This window comes from Crocodylus siamensis, chromosome 1 (assembly GCF_052110815.1).
Source record: "Crocodylus siamensis isolate JL-2025a chromosome 1, ASM5211081v1, whole genome shotgun sequence".
In the NCBI taxonomy this organism is placed as follows: Eukaryota; Metazoa; Chordata; order Crocodylia; family Crocodylidae; genus Crocodylus; species Crocodylus siamensis.
Genome location: NC_143395.1, coordinates 69829060 through 69841860, shown reverse-complemented (window position 1 = coordinate 69841860; position 12801 = coordinate 69829060). Strand labels below are relative to the sequence as shown.

At 44.4% G+C, this 12801-nt stretch overlaps 2 protein-coding genes across 3 annotated transcripts in view; one reads left to right on the top strand and one right to left on the bottom strand.

Moving 5' to 3' along the window:
- Positions 1 to 8673, bottom strand: part of ZNF292 (zinc finger protein 292) — a 98363-nt gene extending 89690 nt beyond the window's left edge. For both annotated transcript variants that reach the window (XM_090036170.1, XM_090036178.1), the window contains exon 1: positions 8474 to 8673. In XM_090036170.1, the coding sequence (XP_089892296.1) occupies positions 8474 to 8635 (162 nt within the window). In that variant the 5' untranslated portion in view covers positions 8636 to 8673. The remainder of the gene's footprint in view (positions 1 to 8473) is intronic.
- A 196-nt stretch (positions 8674 to 8869) lies between these two features.
- Positions 8870 to 12801, top strand: part of CGA (glycoprotein hormones, alpha polypeptide) — a 93846-nt gene continuing 89914 nt past the window's right edge. Inside the window, exon 1 of the mRNA XM_090031404.1 lies at positions 8870 to 8931. The gene's annotated coding sequence lies outside the window, so the exon portion shown is untranslated. The remainder of the gene's footprint in view (positions 8932 to 12801) is intronic.

The following is a 12801-nucleotide window of genomic DNA, read 5'->3' as shown; positions in this document are numbered from 1 at the left end:
AACAGCATAACACTGTTTCAGACAACTGCACTAGTTGTGACTACATCAATTCAACAAGTTTCAGTAGCATACAAATATCCTTGTGTGCTTTAATCTCTTTAAAGAACCCTTTAAACCTCCCTGGGGCAAAGAATTTTTGTGTTATTTTTTTACTGGACCAAGTGGATAGTTGGGAGAACTATTGGAGAAGCTTTTGGGCACCAAGTTTCTTCCTCAGTGCCCAACCTACATGGACATTTCATCATCAACCTCTGAATAGCTATCCTTAAAAAAAAAACTTTAAAAATCAAACTGAACATGAAATATCATTAAAAAAAGACAACATCCACAGACTGGATTGTGTTAACCACAGTCTCAACAGGGACTATGGTTCTTATCCCATTACACAGCCACTGCTGACTTAGATCACTTGGGGCAAACAAGTTGGTTAATACCTTCAGGGAGCAGGGAGATTCAAGTAACCCACTTATTCTCTCTCCAGCTTTGCCCCTTCTCCATCTCTTTCCCTTCTATATAGGACTTTCTTTCTGCCAGTCCATTCCTAGCTCTTGATGCATGTTGTTGCTTACATAAGCTCATGCCTCTCTGAACTGGTTCGTCTCTCAGTTGTCACCCTGCCCTATCATTTTAAGTGGTGTTTTCTCTAAATCATGGATATCAAACTGGTTTATCCTCCGTCACCCCACCCCACCCCAGATCTAGACCATGGGGTAAGCAGAGCCAGAGAGCCACAGGTGTTAATACAGCCCGACTTCTGATGCCAACATACATCCCCCCAGTAGCACTCCATACCTTGGATTTTGGCTGCTGGCCCTGGCCCTGAACTACCAGAGCCTCTGAGTCCCACCGGCCAGATGACAAAGGTCTACAGATTGCGTGTCTGACATCCGTACTCCAAACAATCAAACCATCCATCCTGTTTTATACAGAGGCATGCTTCCAGAAAACACAATGAATATAAAATGTTCCCCTAGATATCTTACTAGCGGACACTGTTCAGATTCAGAGCTGACTGCCAAAGGCAAGCAAGCTAGAACTAATACTACAAGTATCTTCTATTGCTTCTGACACTGAGTAGATCTCCTTTCAAAACATGGTACTACTGTCTCAAAAGTGTACGCAAACTCAGCAGGACTAACTGAGTTTACAGGGAGGGATGAAAAATGTCAAGTATTAAAGAAGGGAAAAAAATTAAATACTATCCACACAAGGTTACCTGAGATCTCCTGGTTCAAAATGTGCAAGTGCTATTTCAGTCTGTTCTCAACAGGCAACCCAAGATCTAGGTGGACAACATTCAGTTTCTCATCAGCTGAGGGAATAGTATTTATCTTTTGATCTTTGAGTGTAGCAACCAAGACATATCAAAGGCCTGAATGAACAAAACTAACTGAATTTGTTTCTGCTGTCCACATTTTTAAGCTACTGTCTCAAAGAAAAGCATATATTTTTTTTGCTAATGGAAGATACGGGCTAAAAATCAGTCTTCTTTAATAATTATCTAAAGCTTCAAATAACTTCATAACCTCTGCCCATTAAAACTAGCCTGCTTCAGATGAATTGCAGAACTATAATCTGCTCTGAAACCAGATATTCTCTCTTCTTCAACAGCTAGGAAGAACAGAATAAGATGAGAACCTTGCAATAGCAAACATGAAGGGCAAGGCCTTGGGGAAGGTTCTGATCTCCCACCCCGAAAGCAACTTCTTTTCCAGCCTAGCTTCTGTGGTGGTGTTACTTTAATTCCAGGATACAGAAGCTCTAGAAATAACCAGAGATGCTGGTGTACCACAAACTATGCCAAAGTTTTCTTAGAGCATACTCTGATTTTTCAGTCTATTGCTTCAACTGAATCTGATATTCTACCAGTTAGAGAAAAAATTTACAATCCAGTATACTAAGAGAATCCATACTTCCTAGGAATAGGAGGTACATACCATTTCTTAAACACTGTTACCAGATCACTACCTTTATTATAAAACAAACAAACAAAGCCACAAAATCCTAAATTCATAGCATCTTCTAGGGATTCAGGAATGAAAAGATTTTTCCCACATATACTTTTCTACTGTAGGAAGGCACTTCCTTATCCACAGAATTACTTAATCATCAGAGCTTTTGAAATTTTAGAAAGGAAAGTGTTCAGATGAGAATCAAGATGACAAACTGAAGATGCAGGGTTAAATCAGAAGAAACATCACCTTCCTCTGACGATGAGGAAAGCTATCAGTTTATTAGTCTTCTCCCTTCTTTCTTTTTCTTGGAAAAAAATAGTTGAAGAGTTAGTACTCTGAAAATCTCTGGAAACAGAAAGTGGAAGGGAAGGAATAATTGGACTAACGGCCAGGCCTTTAAGCCATCATGATCTTCTTTCATGTGGATATTCACAATACAGATATACACTAAAAAAGTTTTGTAATGTTCGCAGAGATTTAAAATAATATAAGCTTTACCGAAGCCATCAAGAAAGAAAAATATTTTTATTTTTTAAATTTTCACAGGTTAAGGTTTTTTTTTAAATTTATTGCATTCATGTTTGCATTTCTTCAGTAAGAGTGAAACTGCCTATGCAGGATAAAGAATGAAGCCAATTATTCTGAAGTTAACACCACATGAAAATGAATGTTTTGCTAAATTTGACTATAGTAGATAATGCTTTTTTTCAGACAAACACAGCTGACATTCCCTTCTTCTCTCTCATTACCTAAAAAGCTTTTTATTAGAAACGCAAGACTTCCATTGTTTCACACTGATTTTTAAGAAAAATCATTTAAAGCTATGACAGTTATATCATGTTGACTGTACTGAGCCTATCTGAATGAGTTTACAAATAAATCAAAAAAACAACTTAAGCCACAGAAAAAGTATGCACAAGGAAGATAAAATGGTGAATAGGGACAAGTCTCATTTTAGCAAGGCTTGCTGCATTGAGAGATGTGTATAATTTATAATAAATAACTGTGGAAAAACTATTAGTTACATTATTTGTTAAAGTGTATTTGCATTCAATGAAGAGCCACGAAGAACAGAAACGGGCAGTGGAGCATCAGAAAAACTAAAATATGGCTAGAATAGCAAATATGCAAGGGTCTGACCATCAGAAAAGGGTGTGTTAAAACGTGGAATATGTTTAAAGTATCTTGCTCCACTTGCATGTATTCAAGTCACACCTACTTAAAAGTTTTTATTACTCAATATTTAAAATGGACCAGGCAAGGGCCATTTTCAAAATTACTAATTTAACAACACGGTGTTATCAAACTTTTTAGACTAGAGGCACTCCTCAGAAAATTCCAGCTCTTATTTTTCATTCATTTTTGACTGCAGAAAGAGATAGAAATTTTGCTGATGCAAAGAATTCAGAAAGTTCTCAACTGGTGACAATTATTTTAATACTACTGATTCCCATTTGAAATCTCTGGGTTTAATCTTGTAATTCATGTTTGCACATTTAACAGTGCTAACATTGCATGGCAACCTGCAGCACCCTGGAAGGATCTCAAGATACCAGGGTGTCACAGCACTTTGGTTCAGAACTACCATGCTAAACAAAGTTCTGTCTTTAGTCTGAACAACGATACTCAGGTTTTAAATTTATTAGCTGGTTATGTTTAACAGTAACAGATAAACTGGTTTTCTAACCTGATGCATTTTCCTAGTACAGTCAAGCTATAACCTACATAGTAATACCAATCATTACATACTTAAGTCAATGGGTCTTAAGTTCTCCATTGGGATCTCTATGTACTGCTATGCAATACCATAAAAAGTGAAAAACTTTTAATTATTGAAAAGAGCAGTTATGATAAGCATATTCAGAAAACAGTCATTTGCTTTCTACTTAATACCCTATCACTATGTCCTCAACCTCAGGGAGACCTCAAGGTTAACTGTAACATTCTGAAAAGGTTTGTTCTTGGCCACAATAGTATGTAGCACTATATTCACTAAACACATTTAACATGGTTTTTAACACCTCTTTTTCACCACAATAGACAAAAGCGAAGTCACAAAGTACAACAGCTGGAAAATGAAATCTGTAGGTATAAGAGAAGAGGAAGGATAAAATAACAATAATCCAAGCATGTTTTTATAGATATTAATTGTGTATACCAAAGATGTCACCTGACCCTGGGCCAGATCTGGATCACAGGGCCCATAGTTGCAATGGGTCCAGTAGCAAAGGTCCAGGGGTGGTAAGGCCAACAGGGCTGTGTTGTTGCTGCCCTTGCTCACCCTCCTGTCACAGACAGCTATGTCCAGCAGGGCCCAGGGCCCCTGAATTCTGTGGTAGGCCTCAATCCCCAACTTCTGGTAGCTTCCTGGGCTAGCTGGAACAGAGCTGCAGCACAGATAAAGTTAGCAAACTGTATGTTTGACAGCCCTGGTGTAATACAGTGTAGCTCACTATTCATCTACCTCTTTACCCAGTCATAAAGCAGAAGCAGGTACTGCAAGATCCAAAGGAGTTTACCATTTTTTTTTTTAAGAGGACTTTGGGCAACGAAAGGAAAAAAAAAAAAGAGGAGGAAGACACAGATTTGCAAGCAAGATAAAGGCTGTCAATACTGGGGAAGTCAGCAAGTAAGCATGACTGGCAGGGCGGAGCTAAATATTGAAATATGTATGAAGAAGAAATGATGAGGTGGGGAGGGAGAGAGAGAGAGAGGTGTGACAGCAGAATTTTGAATTAAAGTAAGAAAAACAAGATTAAAGCAGTCAATGCCTGACAAGAGATTACAATAGTCAGGATGCAGTATGATAAGTATACAGATAAGAGCTGTCATTCTAGTACATATTATGCTGACTTTAAAGTGCTATGGGAGAGCAAGCTATTTATTTTCAACACACTTGGTTCAACAAAATCATCACTGACGTTAAGTATTAAGCACACAGCCTGTACCTGTATGTACAGCAATTCCTGAAAAGTTGTGAATCTAAACATTAAATTTCTGCAGAATCTGCACTTACTGTAAATTTTTGTTTTTTTTCTTTTCAACCAAAGGGATTTAAAAGACTTTCAGAATATCAGTGAAGAGTACCATTTTCCTGAATCTACATATAGATTGCTCTGGGATCTCTGCTGCTGGTCATAAATCCTCTAACAGCTAAGACAGTTTGCAGAATAAGAGCTGCAATTAAGGAAAAGGGTAATTTGCATGTGATTTAACATTTTTATATGAAGATATGAAAAAAATAAACTCCCTATTGCCAGCCACAGACTGATATTTTAGAACATAACTTTAGCATTGGGCAGAGAAAGGTAGAAACTAATATTCTTCTCAACATCATTCTTAGGAAAAAAAGAACAATATTTCATATTTAAGCAACAATAAAAATTGAATGTAGCAAGATACTTACTTCAGATGTATAGTGAAAACACTGTAAAATGGCTGCAAAACCAAATTTACTGTTTTACTCTTATTAGATGAGTAAATGCAATGCTAGATTAAAGCCATCTTAGTTTTTCCAAGGTATAGGCAGCAGCACTTTTGAAGTTTGTAATAGATACCCACAGGCCTTATTCTGAAACAGTTCAGGCTGAAATTTTTAAAAGCAGCTAAGAATCTGGCTATATAGTTCTAACTGAAGCTGATGAAAAGCCCTTTATGCACCTCTGAACCTTAGAATATTCTGATACATTAATGCATATTATATTGCCAGTTCTCAAATAGAGTAGGAGCACATTTATTTCTCAAGCAGTAGGATACCTAGTTTAATATTAAACAAATGAATTAATTTGTGACTACTATCAGCACAGTTTGGGACTCTGCAGTCACTATCTGGCAAAGACGACTAAAAGTTTTGATGTTCTAGATAGTAAGATCCTTCAAAACTAAACATGAAAATGGAGGTTAAATGTACTGCAACACAGCCAAAATACTTCCTCAGCACTGTTCTCAGACCTTACACACAAGTTTACTTCTTAGCGAACAATTTTTGCATATTCAAATGACTGAGACAGCAGTCTTCAGAAATCACAGTAGACACCATTCTAAAAATATGGATTCCTTGAGGTGGCTTCCAGTTACCCTATTTTTCTACAAACATCACCAGGCAGTATAAATAGTCAAATCCAGTATCTGAATCCTGACTGTTAGGTCCCCGTTCTGTCTCTCCAGGATACAAATTAGTTGGCATTAGATACTTAAATCACCAGTACAAATAGAGAAATGAAATTGTTGCTCAGTTTGTGAAAAAACTGCAATACAGATTTTTCGGAGCTAGCATTATTCAATGTATTTTTAAGGATTACCTTCAAATTTCATTTTTTAATGATCCTCTTAAAGTAACACCGATTCCTGGTGCTTTCTACCCTATTGGCACAGATAAGTTGATGGTCTTCACAACTGAAGCAACTTTCCTTTAAGCCATGCATAGATGAGGTACTAGCAACCCACTTTAAAATGCAATAAATTAACAAAAAAAGTATTATTTTAAATAAAATTGTATTGCAAAATAGGTTTATTTTAAAATTAGAAACTGAAGATATAACAGCCTATATTGGGTCCTAAGTTTAATACAGACTATTAAAAACATCAGTTAAATTGAAAATATTGAGAGTATGCTTGCTGCAGAAGTGTTCAAGTCAGTCAAGCTAATGAACTGGTGGATGGCACTAGCTAACTGCATGGAATTAGAGTGTAATAAGTAAAACTGTGTTTACTGCAATAACCTCTTCTGCGTGTGCTGAAAATATTTTATTCATTCCATTTTACTCAAATAGTTCAGTTCAGTGAACAATTTAAAACTGAAAACTAAAAGCAGAAAAAGCAGTAAAGCAAGTTCTTTCCTTCCCCAATTTCGAAAAAAAAAATAAAGGTGAATGACTGAGATCCACTAGTTTTAAATATTTGAGGGACTCAGCCAATGAACTAATTGTTTCTAGTCACTGACTAAGTACTCCTTCATGTTATATGCTTTAAAAGTAAGTTTATCAAAGCTCATCTTGTTCTTTTCCTTATTTTGCCAGCATATTACATTTTATTTATCTAATATAACAGTCACTTCACTTGCATTTCTGTTCAGTGTCCAAATGCAGATTGATAAAAAAGCCTCAAAGAGGAATCTAGTGCGTTAGAACACATTCATCCAGGTTCTCAGTTAACTGATAAAATCAGTGTGGTGTGCCCTCCTGATTAAATTTGATGCTACACATTGCTAGTGTACAAAGCTATATTTAGCAGGAAATCAGTGTTTTAACAGCCACTAACTTAGAATAATCAACTTTTCTTAAAGAAAGTAAGGAAGCAAAAAAGATCAAGCTGTCAGTTAAGAGTGATTTAACTTATCCCACCTTCTTAAAAAAAAGTTAATTGCCTGCCAACAATACCAGATACTAATACATATAACATACATACATACCTAAGCATGCTGGATACACAACTACTACATTTCATAGGCATATATGCATACCCGTATGTAAAGCATGTTGTATACACACCAGTATGGCATGTATATATATGTATACACATGCATATCCATATCAATATGCACACACTTCTTCCCCACCCTCTACTCTGCCTATGTACATACATTTAACTATACACACAAATATACATGTATGCATACATAACATATACACACACACACTTATGTATCGATAAAGGTATATCTCTCAAAAACATACTAGTGACATATACACAACTCACATACATGTGTTATATGCATGTATACATATGCATGTTTCTACGTTATGTGCAACACTCATGTGTTACATATACATGTATTAATACATGCAAGTATAATGTGTACAGCAGTGTTTGACATGCACATATGCAAGTGTGTTATATAGGAGTATCTGGTACAATTGGGAAGCAAATAACTTTTTGAAGAATGTGGCAGGCTCCCCACATGTGCACATACGTAGGCATGTATACATACACAAACATTGCTAGGACGTGCCCAGGGCACAAGCCTGCAGGACCCAGGACAGGAAGACGGGGGCATCCCAACCCGGCCCCGGTCTGCCCCCAGGACTACGGACCACGCGCTTACCCCGGCCGCCCGTGGCGAAGGGGTGAGCTCCGTCCCACGCCACCTTGCGCCGAATCCACCTCCCTCCACCGGCTCGTCCGCAGCTACAAGCCCCCCGCCCCGCCGCTCGCGCAGAGCTCTCGGCCCCGCTCGTCCCGGCCCACAACAAAGGCCGGGGCCGCCGCGGGTAAAGCGGGGAGGCGGCAGCCCCGCTCCCGCACCGGCTCCGCTGCGGGAACAAAGGCCTGCTCAGCGCCGAGATAAGCCGCGCCGCAGCGCACAACAAAGGCGCTGCAGACCGCGGGCCGCGGCCGCTCCCCGCGCGGGGGGAGGGTAATTGCTGCCGCCGCCGCCGCTTCAACCGCCACCGGTCCGGCCCAGCCCAGCCCGCGCGGCCCGGCCCGCGCGGCCGCTCCCCCGCGCGGCGGCGCGGCGCTGCCCGCGCACACGGACACGGACACACGCACATACTGGGGGGGAGGGGAGGCGGCCCGACCTGGCATAGCTGCTGGCAGTACTCGGCGGCCGCCTGCGCGGCGGGCTCGGCGCTCTCCCGCAGCCCCGTCTCCAGCTCCAGCAGCCGCTCCCGCAGGCGCCGCAGCTCCAGGCGGTCGCCGCCGAGGCTCCCGCTCTCCTGCTCTGCCTCCTCGTCCGCCATCTTCGCACCCCGCTCCGTCGCGTACGCAGCCCCCCCTCCCCCTGCTCCCTCCCCTCCCCACCCCACCCCACCCCACCCGCCGCTCCCCCTCCCCTCCGGGGTGGTCACGTGATTACACAATGCCACGTTCCGGGGAGGGGTCACGTGCCGCGGGGAGGGGAGCACTCTACCCTCTCTGGCGCAGTGCCGGAGGCGAGGGGCGGGGAAAAGGAGGAGACGGCTGATGACGCACCACGCACGCACGCCGCGCCACCACGTGACCCTCCTCCCCGCACCTCCCCATGGCTGTTTTGGCGGTAAATGAGACAGGCGAAGCGTGGGGGGTTGGGGGAGGGGTTTTTTTGGCCTGGCTCTGCCTCACGTGATCTGGAGGGCAAGGGCAGGTCTGACCTGGGGGGCACTCTTGGGAGTGACAGCCCTGGCTGGCACCACTTCACAGTGGCCCAAGCTATCCTGGGCAGAGACCTGCGGGGACCACTGGGCCCCTTGGTCTAGTCTTCCTTGCAGAGCCTGAGAGCCTGTTCCCTCCGGCCTCATGCCCAAACAGCACCCCTGTCTCTGTGGATCCAGGGGAGGGTGCAATGGAGTAGTTGCAGTCCATCCCTCCCCACCATTTTGATGGCCCTCCATCCAAATTATAAACCTAACTGCCGGAGAGGCAGCAGCATTTCTATTCAGGCAGCACTGAGGGGGTGGGAAGAAAACAAACAAACTGTGACTCAGGTGTGGTAATATAATATTCACACAGGTTCATGAGTTAATTGTAAAATGAGTTTGGGTCGGAAGGGACCTGAGCAGATCATGTAGTCCGACCCCCTACCATGGCAGGAAAGTGTACTGGGGTCAAACGACCCCAGCAAGATGTTCATCTAACCTCCTCTTAAAGACCCCCAGGGTAGGAGCCAACACCACTTCTCTTGGAAGCTGGTTCCAGATCCTAGCCGCCCTGACCGTGAAGTAGTGCCTCCTGATATCTAACCTAAACCTACCCTCTGCCAGCTTGTGACCGTTATTCCTGGTCACTCCTGGCGGTGCTCGGTGGAACAGTGACTCCCCCAATGCCTGCTGATCCCCCGTGACTAGTTTATCACAGGCCACAGGATCCCCCCTCAGCCTTCTCTTTTGGAGGCTGAACAGGTTCAGGTCCCGTTGCCTCTTCTCATAGGGCCTGCCCTGCTGCCCCCTGATCATGCGAGTGGCCCTCCTCTGGACCCTCTCCATGCTGTCCACATCCCTCTTGAAGTGTGGCGCCCAGAACTGGACGCAGTACTCCAGCTGCGGCCTGACCAGTGCGGCATAGAGGGGGAGGATCACCTCTTTGGACCTGCTCGAGATGCATCTGTGGATGCATGACAAGGTGCGGTTGGCCTTCCTGACTGCCTCTCCACACTGCCGGCCCATGTTCATCTTGGAGTCAATGACGACTCCAAGATCTTTTTCCGTCTCCGTGCTGACAAGAGGGGAGTTCCCTAACCTTTAAGTATGGTGCTGGTTGTTCCTCCCCAGGTGCATCACCTTGCACTTGTCTGTGTTGAAACCCATCCTATTCTCATCCGCCCACCCTTGTAACCTGTCTAGGTCTAATTGTAGCCTGTTGCATCCTTCCAGCGTGCCCACGTCCCCCCACATCTTAGTGTCATCAGCAAATTTGAACAGGTTGCTTTTTACCCCCTCGTCCAAATCACTGATGAAGGTGTTGAACAGTGCGGGCCCGAGGACAGAGCCCTGCAGAACCCCACTGCCCACGTCCTTCCAGGTTGAGAAGGACCCATCCACTACCACCCTCTGGGTGCGGCTCTCCAGCCAGTTGGTGACCCATTTGACTGTGTGGGTGTCTACACCACAGCCACCCCAGTTTCTTAATGAGAACAGGGTGAGAGACAGTGTCAAAAGCCTTCCGGAAGTCCAGGAAGACTATATCCACTGCTACCCCTGCATCTAATGATCTGGTGATCTGATCGTAAAAGGCCACCAGGTTGGTCTGACAGGACCTGCCACTGATGAACCTAAGCATGCAGTCCCCTGCTGGCCCCTCCTGGATGTGTGCCAGCATAATTTTCTCAAACAGCTTGCCTAGGATCAAGGTAAGACTAACCAGCCTATAGTTTCCCGGGTCCTCCTTCCTGCCTTTTTTGAAGATGGGAACAACGTTGGCCCTCTTCCAGCCCTCCTAAAATCCAGGGCCACTCCCTTACTGCATGCCTTTGCCACCTTGAGCTGGATGGTGAATTCCAGCAGGCGATGATCGCTGTTGCCCAGGTGGTCGAGCACCCGCAGCCCCCTCACCAGGTCATCACCCATGGCCAGCACTAGGTCCAACAAGGCGTCTCCCCTGGTGGGGCTGTGCACCTCCTGGGTTAGATGGAAGTCCTGCACTCTGACCAAGAACCTACGTGAGCGTTCAGACCTGGCTGACTTCTTCCCAGCAGATGTCTGGGAAGTTCAGGTCCCCCATGACTACCACATCCTTAGCCTTCACTACCTCTGTGAGCTGATCCAAGAATTCCTGGTCAAGCTCTTCTCCCTGGTTGGGTGGTCTGTAGTAGACTCCCACCGTTAAGTCTCTTTCCCCTCGACTGCCTTGTACTCTAACCCAAAGCACTTCAGAGTGCCCCTCCCCTGACTCCTTGCTAATTGACGAGGATGTGTATTCCTCCTTAATATAGAGTGCCACGCCCCCACCTCTCTTTCCTATCCTGTCCCTCCTGTACAGCCTATAGCCCTTGACATTCACTGCCCAACCATGCGTTGCGTCCCACCACGTTTCCGTAATCCCCACTATGTCCGAGCTGGTGTCAGCCAGCAGGAGGGCGAGTTCCTCCTGCTTGTTACCCATACTACGAGCGTTTGTGTAGAGGCATTTGAGGCCTCCTGTGGATATGTATACTGACCCCTAGTCCCAGCGTTACCCTGGCCCCTATCTCTTACCTGTTTATTCGCTTCACTCGTTGGTCTGGGCTGGGCTGTAGTTGTGGGTGCTGTTTGGTCTGGCAGTCTGATGTTTCCCCCACCCTCATCTTCCCCTTCCCCCAATGAGCCTAGTTTAAAGCCCGCCGGAGGAGGTCTGCCAACCCAGAAGAGAACACACGCTTACCTTTAATTAACTAAAGGTCTGATAATGAAGTATGGGAAACATTGTCAAATAACTCAAGAAGGCTAGATTGTTGTTTTATGGATCTGAATGAGCAGTACTGTAGCACTGAAGTTTAGGACTGGGCAGCCCACCCTGGTCCCATGCACAGATCGGGGGGGTACACGCCCCCCCCAACTATGCATGCCTGGGAGTGCACACAGCAGTGGGAGCCACCTGTCCCCTGTCCTTGTGACCTCCCAAAATGAGCCGCTCGCAGCTCCACCCCACGCCCCACCCTAGCTGGGCAGTGGCTATTGGCACCTCTTCGCTTCAGCACCCAGGGCGGTTGCCCTGTTCGCCCCCCCTTTGCTACGGCACTGTGAATGAGAGGGGTACATTTACCAAAAAGAAACTTAGGACCAATGAAACAATATCTCTTGACTCTTTTTTGCCTTGGTTGTTGTGTTTTCTAAGCTTAATATATAATCCACCAAATTGGAGCATGTTTCCATATAGGTATATTTGTGCTTTGACCTAAATGGAATAATATAATGCTAGGCCCAGAATGTATTAGTAACACCTGCAGTTTCTGCTGGTGGGAGGAGGGGCAGGGGGGGCAGCTAAATGGCAAATCCAGGTTTCCATGGAAACCCTGGCCCCACAGTGTCATGGCGCTACTGCTGTTGAGGTGTCCATAGAAACCAGCCACACAGTGAATTGGGCAAGGGTTGCTGGAAAATGGAGTCTGCTGTGGACCCCTTCTGGCCCATGGGCCAGACTCTGCTTGCGTCTGCACTAGAGAAAAGTGTGTTGTGTTATGCAGTGATGCACCATATCAACTCTACCACACTTTTAAAAATCCTAGCTCTACCCATGCTTGTTTCTTCCAGTTCCTATATTGCCATCATCCCTCCAGTAACTGAGTGCTGTCCTGAACTGCATTGAGCACTATGTCCAAATTTTGTCATGTATGACTGTCTCAACTGTCCCTTTTCCTTCTCTTTTACCCCAAAGGAAAAATGTTTTGTTTTTTTTAAATATATATTTTTATCCATCCATGTATTTTACTACTCTATGTATTTTATTGTTGAAG